The sequence below is a fragment of the Danaus plexippus genome, chromosome 8 (genome assembly GCF_018135715.1).
Source record: "Danaus plexippus chromosome 8, MEX_DaPlex, whole genome shotgun sequence".
Lineage (NCBI taxonomy): Eukaryota > Metazoa > Arthropoda > Insecta > Lepidoptera > Nymphalidae > Danaus > Danaus plexippus.
The window spans coordinates 3,111,473-3,126,385 of NC_083542.1; the positions used below are offsets into that span (position 1 = coordinate 3,111,473).

The 14,913-nt window shown below is 32.4% G+C and overlaps 2 protein-coding genes and 1 long non-coding RNA gene across 3 annotated transcripts; 2 read left to right on the plus strand and 1 right to left on the minus strand.

The window, feature by feature from the left end:
* The first annotated feature begins 116 nt into the window (after window positions 1-116).
* Window positions 117-4,280, plus strand: LOC133318836 (ankyrin repeat domain-containing protein 27-like). Its single transcript, XM_061521115.1, has one exon. It carries the CDS (start codon window positions 530-532, stop codon window positions 3,290-3,292), a length of 2,763 nt encoding a protein of 920 aa, XP_061377099.1. The 5' UTR covers window positions 117-529; the 3' UTR covers window positions 3,293-4,280.
* On the minus strand, window positions 3,286-14,908 carry LOC116773320 (serine/threonine-protein kinase/endoribonuclease ire-1). Its single transcript, XM_061521114.1, has 14 exons — window positions 14,688-14,908; window positions 14,492-14,609; window positions 12,061-12,312; window positions 10,389-10,580; window positions 9,966-10,206; window positions 9,320-9,887; window positions 8,661-8,827; window positions 8,136-8,285; window positions 7,895-8,034; window positions 7,232-7,422; window positions 6,332-6,465; window positions 5,836-5,983; window positions 5,091-5,276; window positions 3,286-4,903 (listed from the first exon to the last, which is right to left on the minus strand). The coding sequence occupies exons 1-14, from the start codon at window positions 14,775-14,777 to the stop codon at window positions 4,433-4,435; spliced, it is 3,048 nt and encodes a 1,015-aa protein (XP_061377098.1). The 5' UTR covers window positions 14,778-14,908; the 3' UTR covers window positions 3,286-4,432.
* LOC133318840 (uncharacterized) lies at window positions 5,851-6,862 on the plus strand. The gene is made up of 2 exons (XR_009752582.1): window positions 5,851-6,001; window positions 6,337-6,862. It is a non-coding gene; the product is annotated as an uncharacterized LOC133318840 (long non-coding RNA).
* Window positions 14,909-14,913: the final 5 nt, after the last annotated feature.

The following is a 14,913-nucleotide window of genomic DNA, read 5'->3' on the forward strand; positions in this document are numbered from 1 at the left end:
TTAAAATGTTTTTCAAGACCGTCGCTTTTTATTTGAGTATAAATTAATAATTATAGTTATTGTTTAGTTTAAAGATTTTTGTTTAATGGATACGAAATAAAAATTGTAAAAAAATAAGTTCTTAACGATAGTGATATATTTGTTAACATCTGAAAAATAGAACTAAAACAATAAATTACTCTACGTCCAAATATCTCTTTTTTATACTCTATGAATACAAGTTTCATTAAGTTACTCCAATGTCACTGTCATTTCTAATGGTTTTAAAGTACCTACCTTGTAAGTACAGAAGTTTAAATATTTAAGGGAGCGAAGTAATATTTTTATTAAATTAGCATCAAACTATAAATGAAATTTAAGTATTTACAAACATTAGTATATTTGGAATAAGATATAAGTTAAGTAAATGGAAAAGGAATATTATATTACTTATATCTTTAAAAATGTCTAAGTTCAAGGAATCACATTAGCATTTATGGAGTAGTTAATTACATCTGCCATTATTATAAAATTATTACATTTTGTCACCATGGAAGGGGCTTATGATGAAATTATCTCAGACAATCCATTTTTCATTCAATTGAAAAATGAATATTCCACATTATTTCAACATTGCATATCGGAATCATGGATTATATGTGTGCCTCGAATCGGAAGCTTAAATTCTCGTGTATTTTCAATTGAAGACTTTGGTGCTCACATTTTAATACCGAGTGATGAATTACCGGAAACTCATTATAGCACTCTAACAGAAAAACAAGTGACAGTTGCAAACAAAGTTATTACGTTAGAAGTAACAAAAAGTTTACCGCTCCAAAGCCATATTCTATTTGAGGAAACTTTTTATACGGAGGACTTTATTAAATATAGAGTATGGTGTATAGAAACTCCTCTAGAACCAAATGTTAATGTGAGTGATAATTCAATGACTAAAGAATGTCTCGCGACCATAAATGACTGTATCGATTTACTTTGGACGCAGGCTGCTGGCCGTCAAGTTTTGGACCAAATAGAAATTAATGTTCAATTATTTATAAAGAAGCAGTCAAATCTTCCTACTGCTGTAGCCCCATTGAGGGATGCAGTAAGCGAGCTATACACACAATGTTTACAAAGCTCATTACAAAACCGCAGAATAAGGGAGAAATGCAAACTATCCAAACATCTACTTGAAAACATTAAATTGGCTGTTGAATGTTATATGCAACATTTATTATTTGACTCAATATTCAAAACAATATGTACCATATGTGCCTACGAAGATTCACATCTGAATAAAAAAATAAGAAATCTGAGTGACATACAACTCAGAGATCTCGAGATAAAAAATGACTTGTATCATGCGGTTCCGAAAGCAAAACAGATTTTATCTAAGATTGACACATATAATACTGTGTTAGAAAAAGTTATGTGTTTAAAACAAGCATTAAATGAGCTTAATAAAATTGACAGTAACAATATTGTCATCCTTCTAGCCGCGGACGATATTTTACCTGTATTCGTGTTCTTGTTAATCAAGGCCGGATTACCAAACTGGTACAGCCAACTAACATATATGAAGGAATTTCGTTTCAGTGGTATCGGGAAAGGGAACGGCGATGAGAGTGCATTCTTAATAACTACATTAGAAGCAGTGATTGAACACATACAATCAGATGCTTTAGCCGGCCCACCGAACCCAGAAGCATATTACTATGAAAGTAATCTCACCGAGGAAAATATAAGCAATGGTTATCAAAGGAAAGGTAGTTTAACAGAATCAACTACTACAACAACAACATGTGACACAAGTGGGAGAGAAGAAACGCTCGATCATATTTTTGATCTCATAAAAGCTAACAACACTGAACAAGTACAGGTATTGCTTGAAAGGAATCAAAAGCATTTAGCAAGTATACAGCAAACTCAAGATAATGCTTTGAACATAGCCTTACAAGAAAGTAAAGATGATGATGATGACACCGACAGTGAAACAGAACTGTATCAAAAGTTATGCCATCCTTTGTGTACCTGCAAGAAGTGTTGTTCGAAAATATCAAAGAATCTTTTGAAAACTTCACCAACAGTATATTCTAGGGATGGACATGGTTTGACTCCGCTTCATGTTGCAGCTATACATGGAAAAGCAACTATAGTTGAAATTCTTATAGACATGGGAGCCGAGATAAATGCAACTGATCTCAATGAATGCACGCCTTTACACTATGCCGCTTCTAGAGGCCATCAAAACGCTTTACTTCTACTGCTGCATTCAGGATCGAATATAAATAAAACTAGTGTTGATAAAAACACACCATTGCACATGGCAGTCAACAACGGACATTTGAATTGTGTAAAGGCTCTTATTTACTTTGCGGAACATGGTAGGAAGAAACTGAACGTTAATCCCAAAAATGAATTAGGCAACACTCCTCTCCACCTTGCCTCTAAATGGGGATACGAAGGTATAGCGAAATTATTGATAGAAAATGGCGCTGAGCCATCGATCCAGAATGACCATAACAAAACTGCTTTCGATTATGCCCATAATTTGAAAATACTCCAAGTTCTGAAGTCTTGTACGCCTAATTTATACGAATACATACATATATCGAACTCTGACATCAAAACACTGAACTGCAAGCCTGAAAATCCTGTAACATTGAAGCTACAAAATCTCAAGATAAAGAACTATGAAACGAGTAATGCCTCCAAAATGGTGGAGAATCTCAAGAGAATCGAGAGGATCTTGCAAGCTATATCATATGGGGATGTCAAACTTGCCTGTTTCTATATGAACATTAATTACGATAATTATGTTAATATGAAAAATTTTACCGCCAAAGTGAACTGTCATCCTCTTTGCGAGTGTTACAATTGTAAAAAGAAACATTACACTATTACCGATTATGACGTAAATTTTGCCGATTCAAATGGTTTCACTGCATTACATTACGCTGCTATGTACGGTTTGGATGAGTTGTGCAATATTCTTGTTTTGAACAAGGCTGATATTAATTTTTGCAATAAAAAGGGGCAAACACCCTTACATATGGCAACTATACATAATAAAACTACTGTGATAAAATTTCTATTGGACCAGGAAGCAAATATAAATGCTATAGACCTATTTGGCAACACCGCTCTACATGATGCAAGCGAGATGGGAAATATAGGTGCAACAAAGGCCCTACTAAATTACAACCCGGACATAACAATGTCGAATACATCTGATAAAACAGCAATAGACGTCGCTAAGGACAAACTTCACTTGACGGTTATAGATTTAATAGAAAAACATTCAAATAAGTAAAAAATTTTATTTCATGTCAACAGTTCATATATTACAGAATTAATTTGTTTTTGATGTCTATTACATTAGTTTATATTAATAGTACAACTATCATTATAAGTGTTTTTTTTTTTTTCACAGAAAACATTTGTGCTTAATTTCTTTACTGTATGTATGTTGTGCAATTTGTAAAACAATCTCGAAACGAGATCCTAAATTAATATGACATAATATAAAGCATTTAAAAAATGTAGAAGCGACAATATTATATTATTATTTTTTTTTATAAATTTTGTACAAATATAATAATTTTATACGTCATTTAGTTTGTGATATTGTTATTATTATTTTTTTATTATAATACAGTTTTTTTTTGTCTTTGTTTCTGTACAAATATTTAAGTGCCATATTATAAGTTTATTGTCAATACCATAGAAATGAGACTGAAATTATTAGTTTTATAAATTAGATCTTCACCGATTATTAAAAAAAAAAAAATTCTTAAATTCCTTACAATTTGTCATTGCTTAATTTTTCTATACAATTAAAATATATATATATAAAAATTAATTTCCTACATATAAATAGTATAATGTACTCGAAAATATAACTTAGAATTAGTTAGTTTTTTATCACAATACATCTTAAACTAAAATGAAAAACAAAACATCTAATTTTCAACATAGCCATATACAATTGTGATGAGCAACAATAGTACTGTGTAATATATTACAATAATAAATCATTTAAAACAAAAACATGTATTAATTTTCCCATAAAAAATCAATTTATATATAAATAAGTACGGTTATAAATTAAAACAGCTTTAATATTTACAATAGAGAAGCGTAATAGCACAAAAGTGTAAACAATGTTAGTGCCGCACTGGTCTCGTTTATCTAAATTAGTAATAAATTAGATGTATACGATACAAACAGGAATGTTGAGCTATTTACACGTTTATGACAGTTGGTCCCATTATACTTAACAAATATATTCTAAATCTCATCTTAAATACTTTAAAACACCTTTCTCTTTCAATTAATAAAATGGTAGTATCTTATCAGTCCATCGGCCATTTTGATATAATCTCACACATTCTCAACTCAACTCATTGTCTTCTGTACATTGAACTATAAATATTATAAACAAAATCACTTGTCACTGCGGAGGTAAGCTCCACACAGGCATCTCCTCTCTCTTCTTCTCTCTCTTCTTATAGTGATGTCTATCTCTTAATCTGACGTCATCCTGTTTCAACTGAAATTCCTGCCCCTGACTCCGCCAATCCACTTGCTTCTTAGGCGACCAATCTTTCCTATAGAACTTCTTCTCTTTGCTATCATCGTAGTACACCCTGCTTTTCGCGAACAGTTCGTTTTTGTGCGGATCCTCTGATTCTGGCGGCGTTTCATTGTCATCGTCCGCTAGCTCTGGGACTTCTTCTCTATAAAATGTGAAGGAGTACGGATAGTATGCTTGCAGTATATCCTCGTTCCTGTACTGCTGCATCTGAAGCCACACGTGCGGGAGCAGGAGGGGGAATCTCTTCAGCCAATACGTGACGAAGCCGTCCGGCAAACGGCCCAGACTTTCGCGTATTTCTGGTTCTAATTCTCTATAGTGATGTTTCTGTAACAAAATATATACTCGCTAAGATTGATTGCAAAAATTTACTCATGCAAAAATTTATTTAATTTAGTATGAAAATACATAAGAGAAAAATAAAATACATAATTAAGAATAACATGCTAATAGACAACTGTTATTCTCAACCACGGCTGGTATTTTTTTGGTCATATAGATGTATATATGGTACCTTATTCCTAACGGCTCTTAATAGATGTGCTACGCGATCCCCCCTGTAGGTCCTCCTCGCTCGTAGATCCCCCGCTACGCGGCTACACACGTGTAGCCTCCAGTCACCTCTGATGACCTTACGACCTCCGAACTCCAGCGGATGATCGGTTGTCTGGGAGACGCTCTCTATATGGTCACTAACGTCCTGGTTATAAAAACATATGAAAGTTGATTGCTACGAGTAAATAAACTAACATATAAGTTGTTGGAGCCTTGCTTATTTTTCTTTACAACAAAATTCGAGTCAAATAGGAGAAATGTCAAAGTAAAAAAAATTTTTTGTTAGCAAGTACCAATATCAAAAAAACCTTGATCGGATTTAAGAGCTGCGTTATAGGAATGCAAGATAAGACACGGATTATTGAGGAAAAACGAAATCGCATACATAATACAGCGCTTGTTAGTAAGGAAATAGAAAGAAAACGGAGGAACCTACAAAAAACCAATCAGCTAACAATGAAAAGCTTTTATTGAAACAAAAGTTTGTCATTATTGTTTTGATAAGACCGGATATCATTTATTCTCTGCTTCCATATCAATATATACTCATTATTACACAATTCGACATAAAAACAATGTCCAGGTTAAGGTTCACATAAAAATAATTCAGACAATATAGAAGACAATATTCCTAGCCAGGCTGGAACGTATGTGAATATTGTCTGTTGTGGTCTATAAATTTAATTATCTATGGTTAGGGTTACCTGTAGATAATTAAGAACTCCCTGTCGATTCCAGAAGAGCGGGAATTTGAGTACTGAGTCGCAGGGCGGGCGGCGGCTGGGGCGGACGGATATCATACAGCGGATCAGCATCTTGGACAGTAACACCTGCTCTGAAGGCAGAACCTTACTGCGAAGAGATTCTCAAGTAAATATTTTTTACGAGAAAACTTAGTCTAGGAATATACAATCAATTTATAAATTTATACCTCCTAAATATAAATTTTTTTAATTAATTTGAATCAAAAGCACCATTTTTAATTTATAACCAAAACTTTCTATGAGAAAATTTATAAAAAAAAAATCTTTTTAAACTATTGAACAGCCCGATAAAATATATTACCAACGCGAGTAATTTGAGATATTCACTAAAATTATATTATCAAACGCATGCAAATCTATGATTTCTATGTATAACCCGCGAAGCTCGTTTTATATAGATTGGTGGGTGTTAATATATTTTAGTAATAACACTTACTCCAGGTGATCCAGGTTATAGTCCCCTGTCAGTATGTTCGCTTGTCTTCGCAAGACGTCTCCAAACGGATGCAGGCCTCTGGACAACACGAAGTAGAACACACATCCCAGAGAAAACATGTCCACTGAGGTCGTCTGTTATAAATAAATATATATATATATATGATGATTAATAAATTCCATCATTACTCATTATTTGAATATCGAAAAGTAATTCATTGATATTAATGGTAAGAATTTAAAAATTATCAGGTTTTATCAAGTAAAAAATAAAATTATTGCATGCTAAAAATGGATCCGCTCGTGACGACGTATTTTTCGTTCTAGATTTTTCTATTTGATTCTTAATTCAAATAACAATCTATATAATCAAGGTCTCAGATTTAAAAAAAAAATAATATGTATGAAAAATGAAATCAATTGAATCGACCTCGAGACGCCACAACAGATAAAAAATGGAAATTTATAGTGATGTTTATTATAAAAATAATTTAATTGTTAAAAGATTCGAATAAACTGTTTTAATAATGTTTTTCCTGTGATTTTTTTATGAATGGTTGGGAATTTTTACACAGTATATAAAAAAAAACCTGCCAGCAACTGTCCACAGATAATAAAGAAATAGTATTATACTCATTGGAGTTCTTACGTACAGCCGCGGCCGGTGCGAATAGATTGGAAAAAATCACCTAACTGAAGTTTACTCATAACTGCATGAAAAAGAAAGTTGAGATATCAATATAACAACTAAAATTAGTTTTGTCACAAAAACCGATTATCCTAAGTAACATAAGAAACGTCAGGAAACTTTGACCTTTAAGAATAATATAGAGAGTTTTGTGCCCGAAAGACCGTGAATTATGGCTTATTATCGGCATATATCTATACATAGCCCACTAACCGTCCTCTCTCCGTTGATCATCTCGGGTGCTATCCATCCGTCAGTTCCTGTGACTCCTGATCGTCTCGAGAAGCTGACCTTCCCTATATTCAGTTTCTTCGACAGCCCGAAGTCTGATATCATAGCCCGCACCTCGCCGGTACCGTTCGGCATCGACAGCAACACATTATGGGGCTTTATATCTCTGTGGACTGATACATATACATATATATTATTACAATTTATATGTTTGTTATGTTAAGTAACATGCTGTCTGTCTGTTACGGATTATCTATGAAACTTGTTGAAACTATTGGAACTTCTAGTGGTGGATAGTTGAAATTATCAGAATTATTATAGAGGTGCTTACAATATTACATATTTTTATTTTAAATGCATGAGCAATTGACAAGAAAATGTCTATAATTTCATTTAAATGTATAAAAATCGCGAAAGTCTTAGATCTCATGATGTCCATAATTTACTGTTAGTGATGTATTCTTATTAATTAAAATATAAAAGGTAACTAAAATAACACCTGTATGTATACGTTAATTCAAAAACAGCCTTGTTACGAATTTGAGATCCACAAAAAGTGACAGACAAACCAACGGATACACCCTAGAAGTCTGTATCAGGGTTGTCATGTCCTTAAAAATGTGTATTAACTAAAAACTGTGTTACCTATATCCATGGAATGCAGATGCGACAACCCTAAAGTGGCCTGTCGTAGAACCTCCAAGGATTCTATCTTGCATACAAAGTTTAATTTCTTTTCCACGTAGTCCTGCAAAGTCGCCGAGCAGAGCTCCAGAGCTATGTATCTGAAAAACGAAAATAACAAAAAGTTTTATATATATTTAATTCGCATACTAATGACGTCATAAACAATTAAAATAATAATAATTTATTTTTATTATGGTACCTAAACTGTTTGTCCCTCTCAGTACAATAGTATCGTACTACATGCGCGTGCGCATCGGACTCTCTTAACAGCGCCACCTCGCGGTCGGCGAAGGTGAAACACTCTGGTAGAAGTCGCTTAACAGCCACAGCTCGCTTGTCGAACGTACCCCTGAACAAATATAAAGAAAAATATCAATAAAGACGTATTCTAACATAAAATCATCTAATCAACTAATATAAATTTAAGTGTTAAATCAAACAGACATAATGATAAAGCTTTATATATATAATATATATATATTAAATCTATAATATTATAATATGACAGATTCAAATATTAATTATCGGTTTACGATTGAAAAAAAAAAACATTGTACTGAATGCAATGATGCACTTTAAATCTGTAATTATTTTACAGAAAAATATTATCGTTGGTAGAATATTCACATTACTCAAGATCGGGCTAAACTCGTGAGTCCGACTTAGAGGAATCTATTCATACAAAAACCTACTACATATACACTATACACAGGAATATACATACCTATAAACGAATGTTCCTTCACAGCCTTTCCCCAGAACTTGGTCCGTGAAGAAACTTATCTTCCCCACTCTCACTTCCCCCTCCCCTAACTCCTCCAGCTGAGCAGTCACTTCCTGTGTGGAGGAACCCCTAGAGCCAGACTGAGAGAGCTGTTGAAATTCACGGGCCTGCAAATACATTCGGTGGTTATTTTCAAAATAAAACATCAAAATCCAAAGGTTTTGTCAGGTTCAAGCCTGTATTTTAATTTATTCAATATTATTAATTCTAGTTATGTATAATGAAGAGAAACTATTTTTATTATGATTTACAAAGTAGGTATTTAGTTTTTATAATTGTTCTCACGGCAACATATTTACTATTTACTTATAATATATATATATATATATATATATATATATATATTATAACTTTATATATATTTATAACAGATTATGTATAAAATGAACACTATAATATTATTAGTGTCAATGCGGTTTGATGGGCTGAATAACTATGAATAAATTCGGATTTCAAATGTCCTTACTGTACTTATAATCGTAGATAATATAACAAAATAATGTTATTCATCTTCAATACGATCAAATGTCACAGATTAAAAATATAACATAGTATATGAACTTTTTACGATAATTATATAATAAATAATGATAACATACCTGATACCTTAAATACCAGAATAAGGTTACAACCAAACCCATCAGAATTATCAGCAGTACTTTGAGAGCTTTATTTTCTTGCTGGTGCAACCATATATAGGCCTTCTTATACCACAGATCAGGTCTAAAACTGAACTCCTGGAAAAACTCGTCAGTTTGAACAGACACAGACACTGAATTGGTATTGGACTTCAAATTAGTTTCATTTTCCCCATCAAGGTCAGTGACCCGGACCTCCCCGTTAATCAGCTTCACTGAGTTCTGTGAGTGCGATATAGTGTTTATATTCGGTAGATGCGGCATCCAATTAGTTGTCAGTTCTGGTACTTTGTAATGCCCTAGTAACAGGTATGGCGGTGTTACGTGGAGATTTAGATCGTTCAGCTGGTAGTGGATGTTCTTGAAGGGCTCGTAGGTAACCTTCTCGGAGTTCGCTTGGTTTTCCGTCACTGGACCCTCGAGAAGCAGGGGTTTTGTGTGTCCAGTTGATATTGTGACTGTGTTCTTGTCTACGAGAGACGATAATGCGTATAGACCATGGTTATGCTCGCCGATGTATAGAGTGGGACTGAAATTAAAAGGCAAATAATTTGTAACAATTTATCTAGAACATTCTTTACTTGCGAAGTATGCAGTTGATACATACTACAATTCTATATTGGAATTCTTGATTCCTTGACCATTCCTCAAAGTGGTCGCGTCTTCCATAATGTGGTCCAAAGTATCATCACCAATGGAATTGAAAGGAACGGATATAAGGCCCTCCCTGTCTAACAAATATGTAGCAACAACCGGAGTCTCGAAGTTATGAGACCAAAGAAGATCTCCGGTCTTCCTATTGAAGGACATTATCCTACCATTCGATGTGGACGTGAAATGTATTATACCTAAAACACATTAACGATCAACAAACAAGATTTATACAAAAATAGGATTGGATGTTGTTACGTAAATAATATTTGGAGTGATGTGTCTGGTGTCATAGGAATGTAATGGATAGAATCTCAAACGCTCGAAGGTTTGCATTAAACGGAGACGCAGAAGTATTCATAACAAAACAATATCTCACCGTAATCGTTGACCATTTCCTTCGCCATGGCATGCGAGGTGTAATCAAAGAATGTTACATTCCACTTCTGATTCTCGTTGTTTGAATCGTGCATCAGTATATTGTACTCGGTGCGGGCTATGTAGACGCCGCGTTTTCTGTTCGGCGGACAGGTACCTCCCTCGCTTTTGAATATCTTTGAACTGTCGAATCCTGAAGATTACACGTTGTTGTACAGGAAATACATTCCCGCTTTCGAACCTTAGAACGAACTCACATCGTCTGACTAAACACTTTACTTTCAACGTTTATGATACATATACTTCGAGGCAATAGCTTAAGTGTGACGACGCATGCTCATTCTAGTTATGAAACTTAATCTTTGATTTTCGGAATAATGTAAAAAGTCGTGTTGGCCTGCAGGTTAAAGGCCCGCCTCTCATACGTGAGGGCGCGGATCCGAAACCTGGCAAGTACCAATGTGATATTTTCTGAGTCATATGTTCTTTCTAAGAGTATTTAGACACCACTGACGGACGGTTTATAATTTCAAATTATAAGATTGAAATCGCCAACCGGTCTTGAGCCAGCGTGGTGATTAATGCTCTAGCCTTCTCCATGTGAGAAGAGGCCTTTGCTCAGCAATGGGCTCCGATAGGCTGATGATGATGATGATGATAATGATGTAATCGAAAAAACTAAAATCACATGAAAGAATTTCATGACTTCGTAAGTCTGACTAAACGAAATATCATTGGTCTTTGCATAATTATTGTTGTAATAAATTAAGATTTTGAAAAGAGAATTTTTAAATAATCGCGTAAACAATGACTCATAATATACAAGATATCAACTGTTATTAAGTCATTTTTGTACGATTTAAATGTTTTCCACAAATAGTTTGTACGAGTTTAGTTGCAAGCCGACTGGCATTTAACTGATAAGATACATAATCGTATTTTACGTCTATACATATTTCCTCGTAACCGACCATTATTATTTAGCACATATATTTAAAAGCCTTCGATTTAAAAAAAGGAAAAATGCTTGTACTAAAACATTCCATTTGAATTTGCATAAAAAAAAACGGAAACACTTTTTTATTGCTAGAGAAATAAAAATAGTTTATTTACAACAGAGTAACAAAATATCATGACTGATTATAGTATTAATTACACTTTAATTTATATACACTATGACTAAGACGCGGTTTCGCTCGCTTATTAAAAATTTACAATACCGGTCCTCCATAACATAGATTAAAAAATAGCAAATAATAATGACGTCAACAAATGTATGGCTTTTAAATAAAAAAAAATTATCGCAAACAAAATTTTTTTTACGTAATTGTGCTTACATACAAAATAAATGCTTTAATAACATACATTACTATACGTAAATACAGGATATATTACTGTGCGCTATTACTCCAATAACGAAATAATAGACAATATATATAAATGTATATATTAGATGCAATGTTTTGCCTCCGCAGGTCGTAACACACACAGATAACAAATATTGAAATGTAATTGTATTCGAAGATAATAATTGGATAAAGCATATCTTTTTAATAAAATGCATTTTTATTACTGGCTATTTTAAGATTATATTATTGTGGCATTTAATTTGGATAATTCTAGAAACATTTAACACGAAATTTATATTATAATAGTAATCCTAGTATGCTCACCAGATACATGTTCTCTGGTACCAGTTAATGGGTCCAGTATGAACCACGTGTCGCTCTTCTTCCCAGTATATAATATACCCTCTGTAGACCTGCAAGGTGCGTTCGCAACCAGCTCTGGTATGGTAAAGGGCAACTTCTTCAGCATTTTACTATCCCCTCTCGGACCGTACATGTATAGGAAGCCATGACGTGGATCTGGTAGGAATTGGGACATGAGATTCCCATGCTGATTCGGCACTTTGACTACGGGCTCTAGAAAGGAAAATTCTTATATTCTACTTATATATATACATATACGACTTATGAAATATATCAAGAGTAAATAATACAAGAAACAAACGGTATTCATTTCAAAAACATCAATAGCATCCAGCCATATTTACGACACGCTTAAATATGGCTGACGTAAAACGTAGTAAATTGGTAAAAGCGATTATTTTTCTTAAACTCGTCTTAAAATTAAAATCGAACGCGAAGAAAACGATAAAAAGGGCAAACAAACAAATGACTTATTCAAGGACATTCATAAAATTAACTCAGTAATTGAATATCAGAAAGTTAACAGAACAAAAATAAAATCATTTTATCGATTTTTTTAACTACATATTATGAAAAACGAGTTTCAAAAATAGAAATATACACTGTAAGATACTACCTAAGTTAGTAGGAGATACTTAGAGGAAGTATTTATTTTCACACACACACGATAAATTATTATGATTACTTATAATATTAATGTGGCCAGTGACACTTACAGACGAAAACGTATGGAACGACCAAAAATATTACATTCGATGAGAGAGTTTTCCAGTTAAAAGAGAACACTTAAATAGACGCATATGAATAAAAACATACATACATATAAAAACATGACTACATATTTTGATCCCAACTGAGCAAAAATACGATTTGTATGTAGTTGAGCGTATTCGTCCCAGTGACGTGACTGGCTATTTAAAATTTAAAAAAAATGAAATGGATTGATATTTTTTTTTAAATTATGAATACATAAAAGTCTTTTAATTTGTACAAAGATTTAGTGGGTGTAAAAGACAAATAAAAATCCTTAATAATAACTTGGTTCAGATTATAAATATTAAAATTTTTAAAGGATTATTTATTTTATGTGCATATTTATGCATATATAAAATCAAAATTGTCTATTATTACAATTTTATTTGGCATACAGAAATAAGTATCTCTTTTTTTTTCTTTTTTTATACTTACACCACACTTTCTTTTCTAGTTATCTGTATCAAAAGGGTGTCCCATAGAGATCCCTTCTACGAGATATGTTATCTTTTGTGCATCACATTTCTTACATAATAGTGTAATTATTTCTACTTTAAGTATATAAATAAATAAAAAAATAAATAGGTTAGTCATAAACAATGATTTATATATATAACAACAATTAATATGAGAATATATTATTGTCAAAAGCAATTAAACATGTAAATACTCTTTACTAATGTATAGGATTACTCACAGACAGATCTGTGGGAGTTCAGTGCGTGTAACATAATATTCAGAGCACATGTGTTATAAATAAGTCATTAAAACCGACATTAATATTAACACAGATTAAATATTTACATGATAATATGAATGTTTTTATTTGATAAATGATTTGATAAAATTATACAACAGGAATTATCTTTTCAGGTCTTCCCATCACTAAAATATTTGTTTATATAAACATATTATCAATTATCAATAGTATTGGTTTCCAAGTTTACTCAGCCAGTATAAACTATAAAAATAATCTCTAATGGGAAATTAGGCTTTAAATCTTATACAGTAAAATTGATATTTGATGCTGATGTGCAAATACAAAAATAACAATTAAATTTTTACAAATGAAAACAGTAAACTATTTTTTAGGGGGTATATTTATATTACAGAGGAAATTAAATAGAGTTGTATGTAATCTTTGAATTCTGTTAGATAACTGATTGATTTATCTTTTACTTGGCTCATACTTTCTATAGCACTTTGGACTTGGAAAAATGATTCAATATATTGCAATATTACAGATTAATTATTTTAAATACACCATCATATGATTAATTTCGGTGAAAAAAATAAATTATAATTGTATTTTAAGTGCTCAGTAATTAGCTAATCCTAGATATATTGATGAAATGATATGAAACATTTTTATCTTTTACTATCTTTCTTTAGAATCGACCAGAAGTGGAACACTGACTTATGATATAACCTACTTACCTATTATTAATGTGAAAAAATATATGATTATATGTAACATAATTATTAGTCTACATATATATATATATATATATATATATAGAGAGAGAGAGAGAGAGAAATGAAATGCATGAAGAAAAGTATTTTTTGCCATTTTGCCTACTATCAGGACATGGGATAGATATTTAAAACTTTATAACAGTATTAAGTGTAATTTATTTACCATCTTTTAGTTTCCATATAACGTTCCCTGTTGAGGGATCCACGGCCACCATGCCGCCTCCGAGCGTAGCAAACAACAAAGGCCGGTCATCTAAAGCTCTAGACACTTCTGTATTCACCTGCAAAACACATGTTCAACTCACATTCGTATCACCTTGCACCTTTAATATTTTACGCGGCATAACAAAACACTTCACCTTTCTATCATTGTCCACATTCGATTCTAACCCATAGCACTCCAACACTAATAATATTATGAAAAAAAACTTCATCTTTGCTCTAAGCATTTATTCCTTCAGTAAAAAAAGAAACATTTTATATTATTTTTATGATCAAATTCACGACATTGTATACGACATTGTAATACAAAGAATAATCGGGAAATAACACTGACTACTGAGTAGTGAGTAGGCAGACAATTGC